General features: G+C 41.2%; 2 protein-coding genes across 2 annotated transcripts in view; both read left to right on the top strand.

Moving 5' to 3' along the window:
• frmd5b (FERM domain containing 5b) overlaps positions 1–3,930 on the top strand; it is a 57,426-nt gene extending 53,496 nt beyond the window's left edge. The window contains exon 14 of the mRNA XM_060940442.1: positions 3,362–3,930. Coding sequence (XP_060796425.1) covers positions 3,362–3,930 — 569 coding nt within the window. The remainder of the gene's footprint in view (positions 1–3,361) is intronic.
• Positions 3,931–15,754: 11,824 nt separating this feature from the next.
• serf2b (small EDRK-rich factor 2b) lies at positions 15,755–17,677 on the top strand. Its single transcript, XM_060940441.1, has 3 exons — positions 15,755–15,889; positions 16,890–16,995; positions 17,087–17,677. Exons 1-3 carry the CDS (start codon positions 15,883–15,885, stop codon positions 17,151–17,153), a joined length of 180 nt encoding a protein of 59 aa, XP_060796424.1. The 5' UTR covers positions 15,755–15,882; the 3' UTR covers positions 17,154–17,677.
• Positions 17,678–23,353: the final 5,676 nt, after the last annotated feature.

Raw genomic sequence — 23,353 nt, 5'->3', positions numbered from 1 at the left:
CCTCACCGCAGGTGTCCACCACCAGGTTTGGGGATTACTGCCACGACAGACACCAACAACCTTGCAGCTGCAACTCTGCACGGCCGCCTCAGCAATGGAGGTGCAGAACATGGCCCACTAGGACTCAATGTCCCCATCCTCCCCCGGTATGCAGTTGAAGCTCTGCTGGATGTGTCAGTTGAGGATCCGATGGACGGGAGCCTCCGCCAGATGTTCCCAGCATACCTTCACTACACGTTTGGGCCTACCAGGTCTGTCTGGCCTCCTCCCCCACCATCTGATCCAACTCGCCACCAGGTAGTGATCAGTTGACAGCTCTGCTTCTCTCTTCACCCGGGTGTCCAAGACATATGGTCAGAGATCAGATGAAATGACTACAAAGTCAATCATTGATCTATGGCCTAGGGTGTCCTCATGCCACATGCACTTATGGGCACCCTTATGCTCGAACATGGTGTTCATTATGGCCAAATTGTGCATGGCACAGAAATCCAACAACTGAACACCGCTCAGGTTCAGATCGGGCAGGCCGTTCCTCCCAATCACCCCCCTCCAGGTCTCACTGTCATTGCCCACATGAGCATTGAAGTCCCCTAGTAAAACAATGGAGTCCCCTCATGGTGCACTGTCTAGCACCCCACTCAAGGACTCCAAGAAGGCTGGGTACTCTGAACTACCATTCGGCGCATAGGCGCAAATGACAGTCAGAGACCATTCCCCGCCTGACCCGAAGGCGCAGGGAAACGACCCTCTCATTCACTGGGGAGAACTCTGATGTTCGCACGCTGAACTGGGGGGCTACCAATAGCCCCACCCCTGCCCGGCGCCGCTCACCCTTGGCAACTCCAGCATAGAAGAGAGTCCAACCCCTCTCCAGGAAATTGGTTCCAGAGCCCAAGCTATGCATTGAGGTGAGCCCAACTATATCTAATCGGTACCGCTCAACCTCACACACAAGCTCAGGCTCCTTTCCCACCAGAGAGGTGACATTCCATGTCCCAAAAGCCAGTTTTGTCAGCCGGGGATCAGTATGCCAGGTCCTCCGCCTTTGGCTGCCACCTGATCCACAGTGCACCGGACCCTTACGGCACCTCCTGTGGGTGGTGGGTCCACAGGAGAGTGGTTCCGTGTTGCTCATTCAGGCCGGGCTCCACAGACATAGGCCCGGCCACCAGGCGTTCGCTGACGAGCCCCTCCCCCAGGCCTGGCTCCAGGGTGGGGCCCCGGTATCCCTGGTCCGGGCAAGGGTACTCGGATACCTGTTTTTCTTTTCATAAGGGTCATTCTGAACTGCTCTTTGTCTGACCTCTTATCTAGAACCTGTTTGCCTTGGGAGACCCTACCAGAGGCAAATGCCCCGACAACATAGCTCCTAGAATCCTTGAGGCACTCAAACCCCTCCACCACATTAAGGTGGCGATTCAAGGAGGGGAGCGACAGTGACAATTTGTAAACAAACATGGCCGCCAGGTTTGCATCGTTAAAATGGAAGATTTTGAGAGAATTTTGGCTGCCAGGTCACTGCCAGGTGTGCAGTTGTCGATGTTGACTTTAAAAGTAACTAAGTAAATTACATCTGGAAAATAATAATAATAATAATAATAATAATAATAATAATAATCAGCTTGACTGCGCTAGCATTGGCCTTCACTAACACTACACCGACTGGAAGGTAACTGGACTGCCGCGCTAACAGCACCGAGTTGCGGGTAAGCTAGCGTTGGGCTTTGAGAATGCTGATATGAAGAGAGTGTATATGTGTAATTATTATTATTATTATTATTATTATTATTATTATTATATTTACTGGCTTTTTTTTTTTTTTAGGTCTATCAGATATATTCCGTTCAGCTCGCATCTGATAGACCACTCAACACCAGCCAATATTATTTAAATATGTCACTCAGATCTGTGATGTATTTCATATGAAAAATAAGTTTTTCAACATGAGAAGATAAACTTCATATTTTCAAACTAACGTGATTTTTCTTTTTATGATATAGACACATTCACAAACAAAAAGTACCCAAATGTATCAAAACAATTAATTGATTTACATGAATTACATTGTACATGAATGACATATCAGGATGCTAAATGTCTGCTGGAGGAATGGGGAATATAAACACAGCAGTGAGCATCTGTCGTATTACAAATACAGTTTCTGCCCATAACGAGTGCATATATATAAATTTCCCAAACTCTAAAAAAAAAAGCAGAATAATTTAAACCACTGTGACCCAGACCAGACAGTAACTAATGATAAACGAATGAGCACTGTAAATGCATTATGCATTAACATAAATATCTGACCTTTCACTTGGGTTTGCATGAAAGTTCACCTGCACTTCCTGCTTGCACCAGATTTTGTTGGGTGCAGTAAGATCCTGTTGTGCACATCTCGTCTCACCCAGATTCTGAAAAAAACAAATAAAAATAATAGTGTCCTTCTTCTTTGTATTTAGATTTGCATTTATTTTATCCACATTCACTGGATATGAGCAATCGCATGCTCTGATTGGCTACTCTACTACTAGGCTATCGGCTCATATACTGTGAGTAGAGAAAAACAAAATGGTGGAGCGTGTTGCTGAACCAACCGAGGCCGAAATAAAAACTCTACTTGAAAACAAAACCCCCAAAAATGCAAAAAAAAAATCAACATAATATGGAATGAAAGTATTTAATGGTAAGAACATCTCTTTTTTATTTTTCAAGAATTATCACATTTTTCACAAATTGCTACTGTCATTTCACCGGTTTGTTTACATTCTTCATCTTTAAGCATTAAAACGTGTTGAATTTTTTTTAGACTGGTTCAAAAGCTTAAAGAAGTTTGAAAATTACATAACTAAAATGTTCAAAGAAGAATTAAATAAATGTCTAAAGATATTCTGTAGCTCGGCAAGATAGCACTTTCTACAAGAAAGAAAGAGAAAGAAAGAAAGAAAGAAAGAAAGAAAGAAAGGTCAATTTGTGCAGCCATTGATAGGTTTTTAGGAAGTCCACCTCAGCGGAAATGATTGTTGGACATTTTTTTTAAGAAAGTATTTATTTTTTAAATTTGTCAAAAAATGCTCCGTTTCTCAAAATCCAGTGAATGTGGATAGAATAAAACAATTATTATTTCACTCAATCTTGTCGTACATGACTTGTAGCTGACTCGGCACGACGCGCCTCTTTGGCTATCAGCTCATGTACGACTCGATTTCGTGGAATAACTGTTAATTATTTTGAACCACATTATCTGTTCATTCTGAATAATGTATTTCATATGTATCTCTATGTATTCTACATGAACATCACTCAATAATATTTCAAAAATAAAAGTAGACCTTGTTCGCTATTTGTCCATTTTTAGGTTTGGAGTCTCTACGTGACAGTGGCCACTCGACCCCAGTGCGGTCCATCACTCGTGGCGACTTCCTGAAGTCCCAAAACAATTGTGCTGAGGGTAAAAATGGGGCGTCAGAATTTTCTGAGGAATTGTACAGGCCCACTGACAGTGTGTTACCCACGCCTGTCTCCAGCAACTGTTCACTGGACCAGACCTTATGTCAGAACATGAACAGCCCTCCCAATATCCAAGAGGAGAAAAAAACGGAAGTAGGCATTCCAAAAAGTGGGAGGCTGGTTGTTGCTAAATTTACAGGAAGAGTGTATCACCTGGGAAAGATCCAGACACCCACTGGTAGCATGGAGGTAAAGCAAGTAAGTAAGGTGATTGGAAGTTTGGCACGGCTCTTCTTGGTCACTCTCACTCTGCTCCTGGCTCTCCTCCTGCTTCTCATTGCTCTGACAGAGTCTGAACTCGACGTGGCCTTTCTGAGGGACATCCGACAAACAGCTGAGTTTCAGCAATTCCACAACGAATACTTTTGCCCGCTGAGACGCTGGCTAGCCTACAAGCTGCGCTGGATGGGAGGCTAGCTCATGACTAAACGAGAGACTGGGAATGTGTGACAGGCTTCTCCATTTTCTATCACTATTCTATTATGGCATCACATACTTTGAAATCCAACCCAGGCCAAAGCCACAGACATCCCCAGTGCCATGCCACGAAGACTGTGTACATGTTTTGTTTCACGTAATTGTAAAATTTTGCTCATTAGTGTTACCTTGGTCTAAGTAGAAAATGTTAGCAATTAGACCACAGTGCTGTTGAATTCTCAATTCTGATTGGTCAGAAGGTGTAGATGAATGAATTTTCTATAAAAGCAGCTCTGACAATAGTGCTGGCTATAATTCAACTGTTAGATTTATATTAATGCACTCATTCGAATATGTTATTATTTCTATAGAAGTTATTCACAGGGACTTGTATGGCAGACGATCTACATAATCTAAGGCTAATACTAAACGAATTGAAAAAACACGCCGTTATTTAACAAAGAAAAACGTATACTTGCTGATTTGGTGAAGCTTTCTTTTGTAGGAGATGTTTATTTGACTTTATGGAAGTAGTCTTGCAAGGCTGTTGAGGGAATGATTTTTATAGCTGCTATACAGGAACTAAGTTGTCTTGCAGACGTTCCACAACATTTAATGTAACTAAAAACGGATAAAACGCATGTCATTCATTAATGGATTAAAAATTGCCATTGTTGGCAAATCACTGTGGTATACTGTAAGAGGAAAAAAAAAACTTCTTGACATGCCGTTGTAGGACAATAATCAGCAGTAACTTCACTTCATGCTGGGCTGCTTGACACCACCCCATTGTTGATTATTTTCCTATAACAGCACATCCAGACATGTTTTATTCCTTCGTTAATCAATTTTCTCATTACTTATTCTGTGTTTGATGGAACATCTTCATTTTCTTTTTCTCTGTGCAGGACCCTATACCAATACCCCATACCCATGTATTTTTTTTAAATTAAATTTTTATTGTTTCTCACCACCATTATACATTTCCTGTGTGACAAGTGACCGAATACTGCAGACAAAGATTATTATTATTATTATTATTATTATAATATCCACATTCACTGGATAACTGGATATGAGGAATCTCGTGCTCTGATTGGCTACTCTACTAGTAGGCTATCAGCTCATATTCCATGAGTAGAGAAAAACAAAATGGCGGCACGTGTTGCTGAACCGAGGACAAAATAAAAACTACTCGAAAACAAAACCCCAAAAAATGCAAACAAGAGTGCTCTGAGAGCACAACTATGCCATAACGCTGGTAAAATGCGACTGAATTGAATGAAATTGTAATATGCGTATTACCAACATATAACAAAGAATCCTGTCAAGTTTTGTGAAATTCCTCCAAAAATTGTGAGAGGAGTTGATTTCAGAAGGTGAGTACCCTTCCTGGGACGGACAGATGGACAGATGGACATCGCCATGACATAATTCCCCTTTGGGCCTTTCGGCCAGTGGGGGATAATAAAAATTGTGAGGGAAGTTGATTTCAGAAAGCGAGCACACCTTGATGAAATTGCCAAAGTACAAGTTTGTTAATAATCAAGGGCATAACTCTGGTAAAATTTGCCCAAATTAAACGAAATTTCAATATGCGCATAACTGTCATATAACAAGGCCTTTTGCCAAGCTTCGAGAAATTCGTCCAAAAATTGTGAGAGGAGTTGATGTCAGAAGGCAAGTACACCTTCATGAAATTGTGAAAGTACAAGGTTGTTAATCAAGGGCCACAACTCTGGTAAAATGTGGCCGAACTGAACAAAATAACAATATGTGTACTACCGACATATAACAAGGCCTTTTACCAGGTTTGGTGAAATTCCTCCAAAAATGGTGAGAGGAGTTGATTTCAGAAGGAAAACACACTCTCGTGAATAATAATGTAGTATAATTTTGTTAATCAAGGGCTGTAACTCTGGTAAAATGTGACCGAATTGAACGAAATTGCAATATGCGTATTAGCGACATATAACGAATCCTGCCAAGTTTTGTGAAATTACTCCAAAAAGTGTGTGAGGAGTTGATTTCAGAAGGTGAGCACCCTTCCTGGGACCAACGGACGGACATCGCCATGATATAATCCTGCTTCGGGACTTTCAGCCAGCAGGGGATAAGAAAGCAACAAAATATGGAATGAAATTATTTGATGATAAGAATGTATCTTTTTAATTTTTCAAGAATTATTATTATTATCGCATTTTTCACAAATCGCTACTATCATTTCGCAGGTTTGTTTACATTCTAAGTGGAAATGATTTTGTCGGGCATTTTGGATAAAGTTTTTATTTATCGAATTTGCAAAAAAATAAGAATAAAAATGCTCTGTTTCTCAAAATCCAGTGAATGTGGATAGAATAAAACAGTTATTCCATTCAATCTCATCGTACATGGCTTATAGCCGACTCGGCACTATGCGCCTCTTCGGCTATCGGCTCATGTACGATTCGATTTCGTGGAATAACTGTTAAATATTCATGGTGGATAATATATAGAATAATTAGATGCACAGGGATGTTCTGACATGAGTTAAACTGGTAATTGGAAAATTTGAAAGCCCAACCGATATTGTCCTTTGTGATTATTTGTTCGCTCTTCAGTGATGTGGCGTTAATATAAATCTTCTCTGTTGAGGGTAATGAGAAAGCGCTAATACGTTTGAGGTAGTGGCAAATTCTTTTTTAAGGAATGGTTCATACGAAACTCTATCCGACATGGTTTCCCTCTTGCCTTAATTCTGCACCATTTGACATTTTATTTCAATGTTTTATAGCTTTTTTTGTAGAGTGATTGCAAGTCAGAGTCATCCTTGTGAAAGGAAAATAGTACTTCCATGTTTAGAATGTTGCCGAACCTATTGGAGCAATATTTATTGGTTTATTGAAATATCTGTGTATTTACAAAGTAACAGATGATGGAACTGTATCAGTGAATGAAGTAAAGTGTCACACCAAGTCTTTTCGTAATTTGTCCAAGGACGGTGCTGAAATTAAGCAGGACATTTTTCCAGAATTGACAATAATTTTTATATGAAATATGTAGCACGTACTTTTTTTTTTTCTCCACATGCCCTTCTTATAGACATCTTGGTTATTACACCAAGCAATTATCACAGGCATTGAAACATTTCAGCCACTGTTATGCATATATACACTCACCAGCCACTTTAACAGGATCACCTGTACACCTGCTCATTCATGCACTTACAGTCTCTACAATCAGTGCGATGCATAAAGTTCGACAGATCAAAAGCTTCATCCTGATCAAGAGCTCAAGAGCATCGGTTAACGTTCACATCAGATATCAGAACGACGGAGAGGAAATGCTGGTCTTCTGGGGTTTTCATGCACAACTGTCGCTATACTTTTCACAGAATGGTGGAAAAAATATCAGCATCCACCGGAGGATGACAGTAAGGCTCAAATAAGCAGTCTTGCCAACCGTGGTGAACAGAAAAGCAGCTCAGAACATACACCATGCCAAAGCTTGAGGAGGATGGGCTAGAATAATGAAAGACCACATCAAATTCACCTCCTTTCAGCCAAGAACAGGACTCTGAGGTGACATCTCTTGGCTGCATGATTTTATGAATTGTTTTGCTGCGACGTGATTGGCTGATTGGATAATTGCATGAAAGTGCAGGTGTACTGGTATTCCTGTACCGAGTGTACATTTCTATTGACATTATAATAAAACAAACCTGTCTCTTTAAGGCATACATTGTACAAAATGTACACACTTTTCTCTTGAAGTAACCCAAAGCGGCATGTTGGCCCCTTTATAAAGCAAAAGTATATTGTCATGTATAGCAAAAGGTACTGAAATATTAAAATAAAATGTAATAAACAGATATTTTATCTATATTTAATTATCATACAGAACATTCTATTTTATATGCACTGTATTACTAAATAACATATAACTTACCTACATATTGGCCTAATAGTGATTTAATATATACTATTATTCTATATATTCTGTTTAAGATGTCAGAAATAGGGGTACAACAGGGGTCCATTTCTGTGCCCTAAGGTCCAGTTGACACTAATGTACCCTCTCCGGCTCATTATTGGACCTGAAGTAAACTATGGGTACATTTTTAGAGCCAAAAATATACAGTACTGTGCAAGTCTTAGGCACCCTTTTTTTTTCAGACAAATTTTATTTTATGACTTCTACATTATCGAGTCAGTATAAAAACATTTTAGAGTCCAAATGTTCGTTTTCCAGCACAAAATTAAATGTTACAGGGAAAAAAAGTTGTATCTGAGCAGCATATTACACCCATAAGAGAGCACTTTTCAGATTAAAAAAGAAAACATAATGAAGGCTACTGAGTTTTGGTGCAAAATGAAGAAGCGAGTGTGACAGTCAAAGTGTCCAGAAGAACTGTGGCTGGTTCTGTAAGATGCTCAGTAAAACCTACAGCTCATTTCCTTATAAAACTGCACTCGTTGTACCTGAGACTACTATTTTTTTTAAAGCAAAAGGTCGTCTCATACCAAATATTGACTTTGTTTCATTTATTATGGCTTACTGCTTACTGTTTATAGTATGTTTTTAATGTTGAAACGTTTCTGTAGTGGTTAGCACTGTTGCCTCACAGCAAGAAGGTTCTGGGTTCGAGCCCAGTGGCCGACAGGGGCCTTCCTGTGTGGAGTTTGAATGTTCTCCCCATGTTTGCACGGGTTTCCTCCAGGTGCTCCGGTTTCCCCCACATTTCAAAGACGTGGTTAGGTTAGCACGGGGCGGCCTTGGGCTGAAGTGCCCTTGAGCAAGGTACCAAACCCCCAACTGCTCCCTGGGCGCTGTAGCATACCTGCCCACTGCTCTGGATACTGTATGTGTGTGTGCATGCATGCCTGTGTTCACTGCTTCAGATGGGTGAAATGCAGAGGACAAATTTCACTGTGCTTGAGTACATGTGACAACTAAAGGCTGCTTCTTCTTCATTTCATTATTTTTAAGCCATTTTTGATCTATAGCATTTCTTTACATGTGCCTAAGACTTTTGCACAGTATTGTATGTTTTCAAGTAGTATATAAAGGGTATAAATAAGTACCTTAGAGGGTACTGCCCCAGTGACAAGCCGTTGTACCCCTAAAGGTACAATAATGTACTTTATTTTCAGAGAGTGTGTGTATATGACATCATAAAGTGGTGAAATCTCAGAAAGATACAGACATTCTAAAAGAGGTTTGTTGGAAAGAAAAAAAAAATCAGAACATTTGTTTTCTTAATTTAGGACACTTTTCTTAAGTGAACAATATTTCAGTTTTTCTTAGTAAACTGCTACTCGGTTTGAACTGCTTTTGTATTTTTTTTTTGGATAAAGGAATTGTTGTCTTGTAAGATTATTTAATATATCATAGTCTGATGAATTATAAAAGGTGTCTGCATACTTTTGCATATGTAGTATAGTTCAGCTGTCACTATCAGGTAGGCCTACACTTGCCCATTAACAACACTTTGGGATGTACTGTTACAGCAAAATAATATTGTTTTGAGGTTGGAACATCATTAGAGACAAGCAATGAATGAATGAATGAATGAATTCCTTTACTCAGAATATTTCCTGCAAACATTTATGAAATTATTTTGTAGTTATGGAACCAGCAAAGAAGGTTTTAAGTTTCAGGGGGAAACTCATATCAACAAATAAGTTTATCTATGTATAAGACACTTGTATTAATAATCTCACTGGCAAAATCAGCCAGTACAATCAAATCTTCACATATATTACAGTTAAACCCAAATGAACATCACCTATGAAGTTAACGGACAATGGATTAAAGCTACCTTAAATGTAAACTCATATGTTTATGTGTTGATAGGTTCACTATAAATAAATGTAAACTATTCTACAAGTATCATACATGGTATTTTTAGGCAGCATTATTTAGTGGCGGGCGGCACGGTGGTGTAGTGGTTAGCGCTGTCGCCTCACAGCAAGAAGGTCCTGGGTTCGAGCCCCGTGGCCGGCGAGGGCCTTTCTGTGTGGAGTTTGCATGTTCTCCCCGTGTCTGCGTGGGTTTCCTCCGGGTGCTCCGGTTTCCCCCACAGTCCAAAGACATGCAGGTTAGGTTAACTGGTGACTCTAAATTGACCGTAGGTGTGAATGTGAGTGTGAATGGTTGTCTGTGTCTATGTGTCAGCCCTGTGATGACCTGGCAACTTGTCCAGGGTGTACCCCGCCTTTCGCCCGTAGTCAGCTGGGATAGGCTCCAGCTTGCCTGCGACCCTGTAGAAGGATAAAGCGGCTAGAGATAATGAGATGAGATTATTTAGTGGCACCTGTTGCTTTTTATTGTTTATAATTTTAAGGTTAAAGTTAGGGTTAGGGATAGCATGTATTTGGATTACTAAGTGCAGTTTGTCTTTTCGCCACCAGATGTCAGGAGCGTGCACTATTTTGAAAGAAGTGGAATAATTCTGTACTTGGGAGGCTCAAAGCAGAGTCACTACATGACTGAAGCAGCCAAGTGCTCAATACTTCATGAGTTACTGGCTCAAAACAGGCCTTGGTACAGTGAACAACAACAACAACAACAACAATCAGCTAAGCATTGTAACATCATTATGGACAAGCAGCAATATTAATTTCCAACACCAGTTTATAGATTGTATCTCTGTCATCTTCATTTCCTGTTTTTGCTCCTCGGAACCTGTCATCTGCTTGTAAATTGAGTCGTGTTGCATATCTTCTTCTTCTTCCTCCCCTTTCGCCGGTTCCTGTTAGGAGTTCCCACAGTGGATAATGTCCCTCCATCTCCTCCTGTCCTCCATATCTTTTTCTGTTGCACCAACCATCCTCATGTCCTCCTTCACCACATCCATAAATCTCATCTTTGGTCTTCCTCGTTTCCTTCTACCTGGCAACTCCATCTCCAGCATTCTTTTCCCAATATACCCTGGATCTCTCCTCCAAACATGTCCAAACCATCTCATTCTCGCCTCTCTCACTTTGTCTCCAAGCCGTCATACATGTGCTGTCCCTCTAACATATTCATTTCTAATCCTGTCCAACTTTGTTACTCCCAATGAAAATCTCAATATCTTCAACTCTGCTACCTCCAGTTCAGCCTCCTGTCTTTTTGTCAGTGCCACTGTCTCCAAACCAGACACCATAGCTGGTATTACTACTGTCTTGTACACTTTCCCTGTCACGCTTGCTGGCAACCTTCTGCCACAAATCACTCACGACATTCTCTCCTCCAGCCATTCCAACCTGCCTGCACTCTCTTCTTCACTTCTTTTCTGCACTCGCTGCTACTTTGTATAGTTGACCCCAGATATTTGAAATCATCTGCTTTGACCATGTCTATTCCTTGTAGCTGTACCATTCCACTATCCTCACCCTCATTCACACACATGTACTCCATCTTACTCCTACTGACTTTCATTCCCCTTCTCTCTAGTGCATATCTATTTAACAGTTATGCCATGAAATCGAGTCATTCATGAGCTGGCTATCAGCCATGTATGACCAGATTGAGTGGAATAACTGTTTCATTATATCCACATCTCATCTCATCTCATTATCTCTAGCCACTTTATCCTGTTCTACAGGGTCGCAGGCAAGCTGGAGCCTATCCCAGCTGACTACGGGCGAAAGGCGGGGTACACCCTGGACAAGTCGCCAGGCCATCACAGGGCTGACACACAGACACAGACAACCATTCACACTCACATTCACACCTACGGTCAATTTAGAGTCACCAGTTAACCTAACCTGCACTGTGGTGGAAACCGGAGCACCTGGAGGAAACCCATGCGGACACAGGGAGAACATGCAAACTCCACACAGAAAGGCCCTCGCCAGCCATGGGGCTCGAACCTGGACCTTCTTGCTGTGAGATGACAGCGCTAACCACTACACCACCGTGCCACCCCAGAATAATTATTCTCATCTCATCTCATCTCATTATCTCTAGCCGCTTTATCCTGTTCTACAGGGTCGCAGGCAAGCTGGAGCCTATCCCAGCTGACTACGGGCGAAAGGCGGGGTACACCCTGGACACGTCGCCAGGTCATCACAGGGCTGACACATAGACACAGACAACCATTCACACTCACATTCACACCTACGGTCAATTTAGAGTCACCAGTTAACCTAGCCTGCATGTCTTTGGACTGTGGTGGAAACCGGAGCACCCGGAGGAAACCCATGCGGACACGGGGAGAACATGCAAACTCCACACAGAAAGGCCCTCGCCAGCCACGGGGCTCGAACCTGGACCTTCTTGCTGTGAGACGACAGCGCTAACCACTACACCACCGTGCCGCCCCAGAATCTCATCTCATCTCATTATCTCTAGCCGCTTTATCCTTCTACAGGGTCGCAGGCAAGCTGGAGCCTATCCCAGCTGACTATGGGCGAAAGGCGGGGTACACCCTGGACAAGTCGCCAGGTCATCACAGGGCTGACACATAGACACAGACAACCATTCACACTCACATTCACACCTACGGTCAATTTAGAGTCACCAATTAACCTAACCTGCATGTCTTTGGACTGTGGGGGAAACCGGAGCACCCGGAGGAAACCCACGCGGACACGGGGAGAACATGCAAACTCCGCACAGAAGGGCCCTCGCCGGCCCCGGGGCTCGAACCCAGGACCTTCTTGCTGTGAGGTGACAGCGCTAACCACTACACCACCGTGCCGCCCCCCGCCCCAGAATAATTATTATTATTGAAAAATAAAAAGATACGTTCTGACCATCAAATACTTTTATTCTATATTTTGTTGCTTTTTTTTGTACTAATGGGGTTTTGTTTTCGAGTAGAGTTTTTATTTCGTCCTCGGTTGGTTCAGCAACACGCGCTGCCATTTAGTTTTTCTCTACTCATGGTATATGAGCTGATAGCCTAGTAGTAGAGAGAATCAGAGTGCGCGATTGCTCATATCCAGTGAATGTGGGTAGAATAAATATCTATATCTAGTGTATATAATAATAATAACAATAATAATAATAATAATGAATGTGAAGGCAAGGCAAGTTTATTTATATAGAACATTTCATACACAGTGGCAGTTCAATGTGCTTTACAGAAGTAAAAGCAAAACAGTAAGCAATAGAAAATAAAATTACATAAAATAAATGGGGAAGAAAAATAATAATATTAAACAATAGTAGAAATAAAATAATAAAATGAAATAAAAGTTCAATTAAAAAAACAGCAGAATAAAATAGAATAAAAGTTAAGTAGAATTTAAAACATGCAGAGACTGTAAAAGTAAAGAGTTTAAAACATGTAGAGATGACAATATTAATAATTTAGCAGAAAGCATCTGAGAACAGCTTGGTCTTTAACCTAGATTTGAAGCTGCCAACAGCAGGAGCATTTTTGATGTCCTCTGGCAGTTGGTTCCATAGCTGTACTGCACAGTAGCTAAAAGCTGCTTCACCACACTTTGTTTTAACAACAGGTTTTAATAGTAAATTTTGCTGCTGTGATCTGGTAGATCTGATTGGGTTAGGCCGCTGCAACATATCAGAGAGGTAATTGGGCCCTGTAACATTTAGAGCAGGGGTCACCAAACTTTTTTCTCTGGGGGCCACATTGTCGTTCCTGACTGTGATGGGGGTCGGGTCAGCTATATCACATAGAATTGTATGACCCAGACAAATATTACCACCAGCAGGCCTCATTGTGTAGTAGAGATTACTAGCCTGGCACAGCCATCCCCACTACTATATCCATACTACTATATCAACGCTTGATTCCTGGCACATATTTGTTTATCTTTACTAGTGGTTTGCAAAAGTAGTAATCGAGTCTTCACACTTTGTTTTAATTTGAAATACCACAGATATTCCATTTATTTATTTTCTAATAAAAATAATATCAAAGCTGTCAAGGTAAGAAACATCTGCCTATTTGAGGTGATTGACACTGGCAAAGGTGAGTGGAAAATTATAAAAATTGTAGGTAGGCCTGTTGATATTATTAATAATATAAATAATAATTGTATGCAGCACTTAATAAAGGTCAAATAAATAGGCCTATAAAATAAATACATTTAAAAAAACCAGTGAAATTATAATAATATGAGCAATAGATCAATAGATCACAGCAGTTGTGCTGTGTCCTGCACGTCATTGCTCTCATCCATGGCCAAAGCAAAAAACTCGAATTCTGATGCTCTCTCATTCAGCTGGTCATACACGTTGTCCCCCAAATCTTCGGTTCGCCTGGTCATAGTAGGTGCAGAGAGACTCACCGCGTTGAGCGCATCCTTCTTGTCGGGACACACCTCCTCGGCCACAGCAAGCATGCATACTTTAACAAAGTCCCCATCAGTAAACGGCTTTCCATGGGTAGCTAGTAGGTGTATACCTTATAGCTAGCTCGGACAGCAGCCTGGTTGATCTGGGTTTGGTGAAGGAATACATTCCGTTGTGCAGCCAGTCCGCATTTCATCCTCCGAATCCTGTCTTCTCTTGTTTGCCCTCGCAAACTAGCATACTCTCTGTGGCGGGTTTTGTAGTGACGACGCAGATTATATTCTTTGAAAACCGACACACTTTCTTTACATACAAGATAAACTGCACGGTCCTTACACCGAACGAAAAATTAATCGGTGGTCCACTGTTCTTTAAAAACTCTGCACTCTCGGTCAGCTTTTCGCTGACCGCTAGCCATTTTGCTGTCCTGAACACTGACAGTTCTCTGTGCGTGCGCTGCCTGTCACTGCTTGATCGCGAGCATATGACGAAAATTCGGAAAATATGAATAGTTCATTTTATAACTAAATATCAATTTTAATTGATAAAATCAACAAAATACAAGATGCAGACGTTATTATTTGCCAAAAAGCCATTTAAAAAAAATAGGCCATGACCACTTTTGGGGATTGCCTCATAGGGCCGGTTCAAGTGGTGGGGGGCAGAGGGGCTGGGGGGCCGGTCAAAGGGGGGTGGCGGGCCGGATCTGGCCCGCGGGCCGTAGTTTGGTGACCCCTGATTTAGAGATTTGTACACCAGCAGCAATGCTTTAAAGTCAATTCTGTAGCTTACTGGAAGCCAGTGAAGGGACCTTAGAATTGGAGTAATGTACTCTGTTCTTTTTGTTCGTGTGAGAACCCTAGCCGCTGCATTTTGAACCAGCTGAAGTCGTTTGATGGTCTTTTTTGGCAGGCCTGTGAAAAGGCCATTGCAGTAATCAACCCTACTAGAGATGAAGGCATGTATCAGTTTTTCCAGATCATTTTTTGACATAAGTCCTCTTAGTTTGGAAATGTTTTTTAGGTGATAAAATGCCGTTTTAGTGATTGTTTTCATGTGACTGTCAAAGTTTAGCTCGCTGTCAATGAAAACATCAAGATTTTTAACCATTTCTTTTTTGTTTTAATCCCCTTTGTGTCAAGAATAGTGGTAATCCTGTAGTCTTTCATCTTTTTTTCCAAATAGAATTACTTTTGTTTTATCTGTGTTCAGCTGGAGAAAATTTTGTGACATCCAGTTGTTGATTTGGTCGATACACTGGTAGAGACATTCAAGGGGGGCATAATCATTAGGTGATAGAGCAAAATAAATTTGGGTGTCATCTGCATAGCAGTGATACAAAATTGGATTGTTTTTGATAATTTGCCCAAATGGGAGCATATAAAGATTGACTAAATGTACTAACTCAGAAAGTTAACGCAAACAAATTATACAAAGATCAATATTATACGATAATAATATACAAAGTCCATCTTTCTGCACTTCCGGTGTCTGTTTATGTTATAAATAGAAAAAAGGAGCCATGTTATTTTAGCCCCTGTTTGGCGCGCATGCGCAGTCCGTGTAAGCTGATTGGCTCACACATAGAACATGGAGGCGGAACAAACAGCTACAGCTCGCGCAACCAGGAAAGCTATTAGCGTTCCATTGCTCTAGGGAGGAAAATAAGGGTTAGGCTTCGCTTTGCCCGGATTTAAAAAAAAAAAAACACCGAAAGTCATGACCAGTAGGTATTTTGTTGATTATTGTTATATCAAAAATATTTACATATTTTCGGTATTTAATTTAGGCACACGTCATGTGCTTAGTATAAATACGGAACTGCTATGACTTTCCTCTAGCTTAGCTGAAGCTAACTAGCCTAGCTAGCTGACGTGAGCAGTGTGATGCTAATAAATGCACTACAGAGATATAAAGTAAACATGTTTAGTTGTTTATTAAGCACCAAGAATAATGATTTATCTCGATAAAATGTTTTGATAAAGTTTGTCTGCCAGTATGTTATATTTACGTAACGTTTCCTTGTCACGTCACTACGTACTAGCTAGTAATAAAGCCCAGCAATAATTCATCATTCCTTCTCATGCTGGAGAGGAGGACTGATTATCGATTGTTTTCTTGATGATGATCTTGGTCTGGTTTTTGTGTATTTTAACATTAAAACGCGCACTTTTTTTAGTTTTAGGAATTCTTGTTGATTGCCACGTTGGCGTATGATATTTATATAATTAATAAACCTGCTGATATGATAAATCGTGTTTTGGTGAAAAAAGTGACCTCGTAGTTTGAATCAAGCTCAATACAAAGGACCTCGGTATTCTGACAATGTTCAGTTATTAATCTATGCAAATAAATATCTATTTATGTTTACATAATGGTATCCCTGCTGAAAAATCCAGTTTGGTCAAACTGGTAGACCATCTTTACCAGCTGGTAAGTTATTTTCCAGCTTCATTGTTACTTGATAAATTCATCAATAAGTGTTTGAGGTTTTTTTTTTTTTTTTTAAACTCTAATGTTGTGCTATGAAGTAATGAATTTTTTTTTTTCCTTTAAAATCTACCAGCTGGTAAAGACGGTCTACTGGTTTTGGCAGCTGGTAGCTGGTCAGATCAAGCTGTATTTTTCAGCACTGAAGCTATTTAAGATGAGCTGGATGTGTTTTTGGAGGTTGATGTAAAATCTGAGTTAATTGCTGGTGGTGGATGTGATCGTTTCTGGTGCAGGAGGAAACCAGCGTGAACTTGCCCGACAGAAGAACGCCAAGAAGCACAATGAGCAGGCCAAGGGCAGGAAGGATGATGGTCTCTCTGCTGCTGCTCGCAAACAGAGGTAATGTCCTACACAGACAGCTTTCACCAATGATTGTGATAAACATTTACAGCAAATAATAAAACTGAACGCAAATGATTTTTCCTTTCAGGGATGCAGAGATAATGCAGCAGAAACAGAAGAAAGCCAATGAGAAGATGGACCCTAAATCGAAATAACCAGCAGGACGCATTGGGACTTGCATTCATTTTTGCGAAAGTTCCCAATCTTCAACAGCTCGCGGTTCACGAAAAGATGTAACCATTATAGATGGCTAAAAAAACCACAATTACTGACTTTGGTAATCAGTCTGAGAAAATAGTCTACAATGTGGCTTCTGAAAGATCTGTCATGAGGGAAAATCTTTGAGTTAAGTAATGATTCACCCATTGTTCCAAATATGATCAGTACACAATAATTGGTTTAATCGTATTTTTAACTGGTTAAAAATATCGATCTGTAGTTCCACCACATGTTGAAGGCAATTGTGTTACTGATGAGTCTTGGTTCAAATGTTTTGAGATTGAATCTTAATCTTCTCATCTTGTGTCTCCTTTTGATTTCACATCACCTTTTGAGTGTGTACTAGACACAGAGCAGGCCGTTTTAAAGAGGGAGACTGCCAGTCAACATGTGAATTGACTTTCGAGTTTCTGTATTTTTGTATTAAACACCCTGAATAAACTGTACATTTTTAAACTGATTTATTTTTTGGTACAGTTTGATTTTCCTGGTGTCTTTAATTTATGAAAGTGCTAAATTAGAAGCTTGTGGTTAAGTTTCATATGTAAGGAGTTGCTCAATATAACTTTTTTTATATATATATATATATATAAAAAACCTACCTCCCAAAACAACAGATCTGCAAGTATAAAGTTGCATTGTCCAACTCAAGCTGGAGTTAAGTTTGTGTAAATTTGAAACCTTGAAGATGGGGGTGTAATGCAATGTCACTATTCGTCTCTGTTGATGCTTCAGATATTCGTATCTCTATTTGTGTTTTGATTTAAACCAGAAATGGGTGTGGCCTTGAACAGAGATTTTTGTGAAACATGCCACTATGTCCCTGGAAACAGTAGAAATTAACATCCCCACCCCCCACTTAAAAAAAAAAAAAAAAAACACCCTTGAACATTTGTTATTCCATGAAATCAAGTCGTACGTGAGCTGATAGCTGACGAGGCACAGAGCACCGAGTCGGCTATCTGTTCATATACGACGAGATTGAGTGGAATAACTGTTTTATTCTATCCATATTTCGCTGCATTTTGTGTGTTTAGTTAGCAAATTCGATAAATTAAAAACTGTATACAAAGCATCCGATAAAATCCTTTCCGCTTTGAATGTAAACAAACTGGTGCAATGACAATAGCAATTTGTGGAAAATGCGATAATTGTTGAATAAAAACCATTCTTACCGTCAAATACTTTTATTCCATATTTATATCCCCACTCTGAAGGGGGGGGATATACTGGTTTACCTCTGTCCGAAGCACCCTTTTTCTCAGCAACCACAAATCATAGCCACTTGGGACCAAAATTAAGCTTGGGGTTCTATACTGTGGATGCCATTTTCAGGTCTGTCTCACAACTTCCTGTTTACTGACAATGTATTTACGAAACCTCATCTCATTCTTGTTATCTCTAGCCGCTTTATCCTGTTCTACAGGGTCGCAGGCAAGCTGGAGCCTATCCCAGCTGAGTACGGGCGAAAGGCGGGGTACACCCTGGACAAGTCGCCAGGTCATCACAGGGCTGACACATAGACACAGACAACCATTCACACTCACATTCACACCTACGGTCAATTTAGAGTCACCAGTTACCCTAACCTGCATGTCTTTGGACTGTGGGGGAAACCGGAGCACCCGGAGGAAACCCACACGGACACGGGGAGAACATGCAAACTCCACACAGAAAGGCCCTCGCCGGCCAAGGGGCTCGAACCCGGACCTTCTTGCTGTGAGGCGACAGCGCAACCACTACACCACCATGCCGCCCCCTCTATGGTGCATAATATAATTTAATTATTATACATACAGGACACTTTTTCAATGGAATAAAAATGTATTCTATTCCCTTCTGCTGGGTTTCATTCATCTGGTTCAATAGCATTCAATATTGTTAGCATGTCACTTATCCTATGTGTATTACGTTACTCTACCCAGTGAAGAATGAGCGTTAAATGTGGTTTACGATATTGCATAGTTGTCAAAACAACATGATGTCACACATTGGAGCTAATGTGAATATTCAATATGAGAGTTTTCTGTTGCGCATGTGCAGAAGCATTTCTTTGTTCACCGGCGGCTCCTGCAGTAAACTGTTGCAGTGAATTGAAAATGCCATAAGATACATATAACACATAAAACTTCCATGCTAGCGAGCGACTGTGACAATTTGTAAACAAACATGGCCACCAGGTTTGCTTTGTTAAATACAGAAGATTTTGAGAGAATTTTGAAAGAGCATTGAACACCCAAAAGGTATCTATAATTATTTCATCGAATGTGTATGTATAATAATAATAATATTTTAATTATTATTATTAGCTGGCTTTTTTCATGGTATATCAGATATATTCCATTTCCAGTTGAGAGTACGCCGTGCGCGTTTTGGCTGCCACTTTTTTTTTTTCCTTTTTTGTGTAGTTTGAGGTTTGTTTTTTGTTTTGTCTACCGGTTGTGGTGTAGCTCCAGACCCAGTTTTGGCGTCCGTTTCCTTCAGGCCTTGGTGCGCCATGGGTGATGCCTGTGCTCCTCACTATGGACTGCAGTGAGCTTGTTGCTTTTAACATTGTGGTTATCCAGTGCTCTGTATGTGGGTGCTTTCGTGCTTGGCACGGTGTTCGAAGCAATGTTGCTCGGTGGCGTCACAGTGGTTGTGCAGGTGGTTTGGGACATACCAGCGCTCTGTGTGGTGGTGCTTCTGTGCTTGCTTTGTGGATCCATAGCACGGTGTTCCGAGTGATGTTGCCTGGTGGTGTCGCGACGGCTATGCAGGTGGTGTGGGATTTATCTTCATGCACCTGGTGGGACTGTGGCTACTACACCACTGGAATTACATCCTGAACCTCACTTGGTGGACTCTTTTTTTTTTTTTCCTCCTTTAATTGTAAAGTGACCTTGATGGTGAGAAAGGTGCTATCCATCCATTATCTGTAGCCGCTTATCCTGTTCAACAGGGTCGCAGGCAAGCTGGAGCCTATCCCAGCTGACTATGGGCGAGAGGCTGGGTACATCCTGGACAAGTCACCAGATCATTGCAGGGCTGACACAGAGACAAACAACCATTCACATTCACACCTATGCCTAACCTGCATGTCTTTGGACTGTGGGGGAAACCGGAGCACCCGGAGGAAACCCACGCAGACACGGGGAGAACATGCAAACTCCACACAGAAAGGCCCTCGCTGGCCGCTGGGCTTGAACCCGGACCTTCTTGCTGTGAGGCAACACTGTTAACCACTACACCCCCATGCCGCCCCGAAAGGTGCTATATAAATTTAAATTATTATTATTATATTCCATTCAGCTAGCATGATATGGAACTCGTCTTTGACTCATTCAGTATCGTGCTAGCTGAATGGAATATATCTGATATACCACGAAAAAAAAGCCAGCCAATATTATTTAAATGTTATAATAATTTGTTGACAAACTGGAAATCCTTGGCCCATTTTTGCTCCTCAAAGTCTAGACCTTTCCTGGATACTGATTTTTGACCAAATCATGATTACAATCACCTTTTGATATCACCTGTTTCAAATCACAATACTATTTAATTGTTTTCCCTCATTATTAGCCCTAAATTGCCCCCGTTCCAACTTTTTTTTTTGTTGGGCGATGTGTTGCAGGCCTGAAATGCAGGAATGGATGTAGATTAACAAATGAAATGAAGTTGACCAGAAAAAAACATGAAATATCTTGGGTTCGTGCTGTCTGCAATGAAATACAAATCAAAGTAAATTTAGAAATCACTGCTTTCTTTTTTTTATTTGCATTTCCATACCGGGCGGCACGGTGATGTAGTGGTTAGCGCTGTCGCCTCACAGCAAGAAGGTCCGGGTTCGAGCCCCGTGGCCAACGAGGGCCTTTCTGTGCGGAGTTTGCATGTTCTCCCCGTGTCCGCGTGGGTTTCCTCCGGGTGCTCCGGTTTCCCCCACAGTCCAAAGACATGCAGGTTAGGTTAACTGGTGACTCTAAATTGACCGTAGGTGTGAATGTGAGTGCGAATGGTTGTCTGTGTCTATGTGTCAGCCCTGTGATGACCTGGCGACTTGTCCAGGGTGTACCCCGCCTTTCGCCCATAGTCAGCTGGGATAGGCTCCAGCTTGCCTGTGACCCTGTAGAACAGGATAAAGCGGCTAGAGATAATGAGATGAGATTTCCATACCGTCCCAACTTTTCTGATTTGGGGTTGTACACTTTCACATATGAAATCTAGAACTGTCTGAGGTAAAAACAATACAGAATCGATAACAAACTTTCATTCCCACTTAGCCTTCCATAACAGAAAAGTAATGGATATTGTGTATTCCCACCTGACTGTATTTAACAGAATGCCCACCATGTGAGGCTGGTATGGCATATAATTCATGATGTGGCAAGTCCATTATGGTGAAAAGCCCTAACTGAGACATTCGCTAGTTAGCAACATGGCCCGAGTCAAGCTGCATCACGGCTCTGTTGAGAGAGTCATTTTCCTGTTTCTGAGCATTTGTGTTGTTCAAACAAAGGTTATTTATAACATTTTTGCTTATACGGTGGGACTGTTATTTCTACCGACTCACTCAAGCATACAAGCATGACCCCTCAAAATACACATCCTGTTTATAGACAGCATTAACCATGAACACCTCCTTTCACTGTGCACACTTAGAAGCCTGATTTAAAGGGCTGATGACACGAACATGACTCTATGCAATTTCTTCAATAAACTATACAACATGGCAAACGTTAGATTTCTGTTATAATTACGTGAAAAGAAGCTGTTGTTACGTGAATATCCAACTTTTAATTGCACAGCGCAAGAAAACTGGGTCCGTGGCTCGCGGCCATGCTGTGACGTCAGCGGGAGAACACGCTGCGGTTCACTGGCTGTTCTACTCTGGTTCTACTCAATGGAAATGGCGCATGAAAACGCCGGTGAACTCTCTAGTGCTAGCTCTTCCTCTTCTGGGAGTCTAGAATTGTGTTGATCTCTTCCGAATAGAATCTATGATAGCCTACCCTCTTTACCCTTTGCCTCTCGTCGCGAGGCGGCAGTTACATGAAAGCCACAAGCTTTCACAAGCAAATACATGACTGATATCACGCCAACTTTATGATTACATTTATGATTATCATGTAGAATCTATAGCTCTACGTACCTTTATCTTATGTCGTTTCACAACACATGTTCTGACAGGAGGACTGTCTTTGGATCCAGCATAGCTACTAGTAGACCCCCTCCAGAATACTGGCAGTGTTGCCAGATTGGGAGGTTTCCCGCCCAGTTGAGCGGTTTCAAGTGCATTTTGGTGGGTTTTGAACATATTTTGGGCTGGAAAACTTCAGTGGTATCTGGAAGGGTGTCAAAACAATCCAAATCGAAGTGTTCAGAGCACAGGACGGATGTTGGTGAGGGCTCCCACTTCAATCACGAGTGTGCCTGACTTGCTTCACCCACTTCGCATGCAGCTCGGGATCTCTGGGAAACTTGAATAAACTTACCCCATCCTTGTGGGTTTTGGAGCAAAAGCCGGCAACACAACGCGAAGGCATAATAACTCTCTCTCTCTCTCACATACATATATATATATATATATATATATATATATATATATATATATATATATATATATATATATGTATGTATATGTGCGTGTATAATAAAAATACTAATTGAACACCTGTCGCATCAACAACAAACTGGTAAGTTAGGAGGAAGGTTCTTTCGCTGACGTCATATAGCTCCTCCTCCTCTTTCGTCTCCTGGGTGCTGCAGCCCCGTCAAATTTGCCCAAATAGCCGCGTTTTTTATCATAAATTGTAAAATAGGCGCCTTCGTGAATTAATATATGGATCATCGGGAATTACTTTTTATGTTATAAAACATCGCCAAAGATGTCAAAAACGTGTCATCAGCACTTTAACCCCTGGCTTCTGTTAGTTTGTCTTGCGTTTGTTTTTATTTTCCATGCTGACACTTGTGTTCCTCACTTCTGCTCTCGTGTTTTCATGCCTGGTGCTTTTGTTGTTGGATAAATAAAAAGCGTCTTTTATCTAGCCGTGGTTTCGGCTATCTGCCGATCTTGGTACGTGTCCCCTGTGGATATGACGGTCCCACTGTATCCGCCGATGTTTGCTTGTTGTTTTGACTTTGCTGCCGGTTGCTT

Source organism: Neoarius graeffei, chromosome 15 (assembly GCF_027579695.1).
Source record: "Neoarius graeffei isolate fNeoGra1 chromosome 15, fNeoGra1.pri, whole genome shotgun sequence".
Lineage (NCBI taxonomy): Eukaryota > Metazoa > Chordata > Actinopteri > Siluriformes > Ariidae > Neoarius > Neoarius graeffei.
Note: the sequence above shows the minus strand (reverse complement) of the source record. Positions and strands in the feature narration are given on the sequence as shown.

Excerpts from the sequence above, each read along its gene's own strand:
- serf2b (XM_060940441.1), top strand. Across the intron at positions 16,996-17,086 it reads GCTGCTGCTCGCAAACAGAG|GGATGCAGAGATAATGCAGC; the intron begins GTAATGTCCTAC and ends TTTTCCTTTCAG.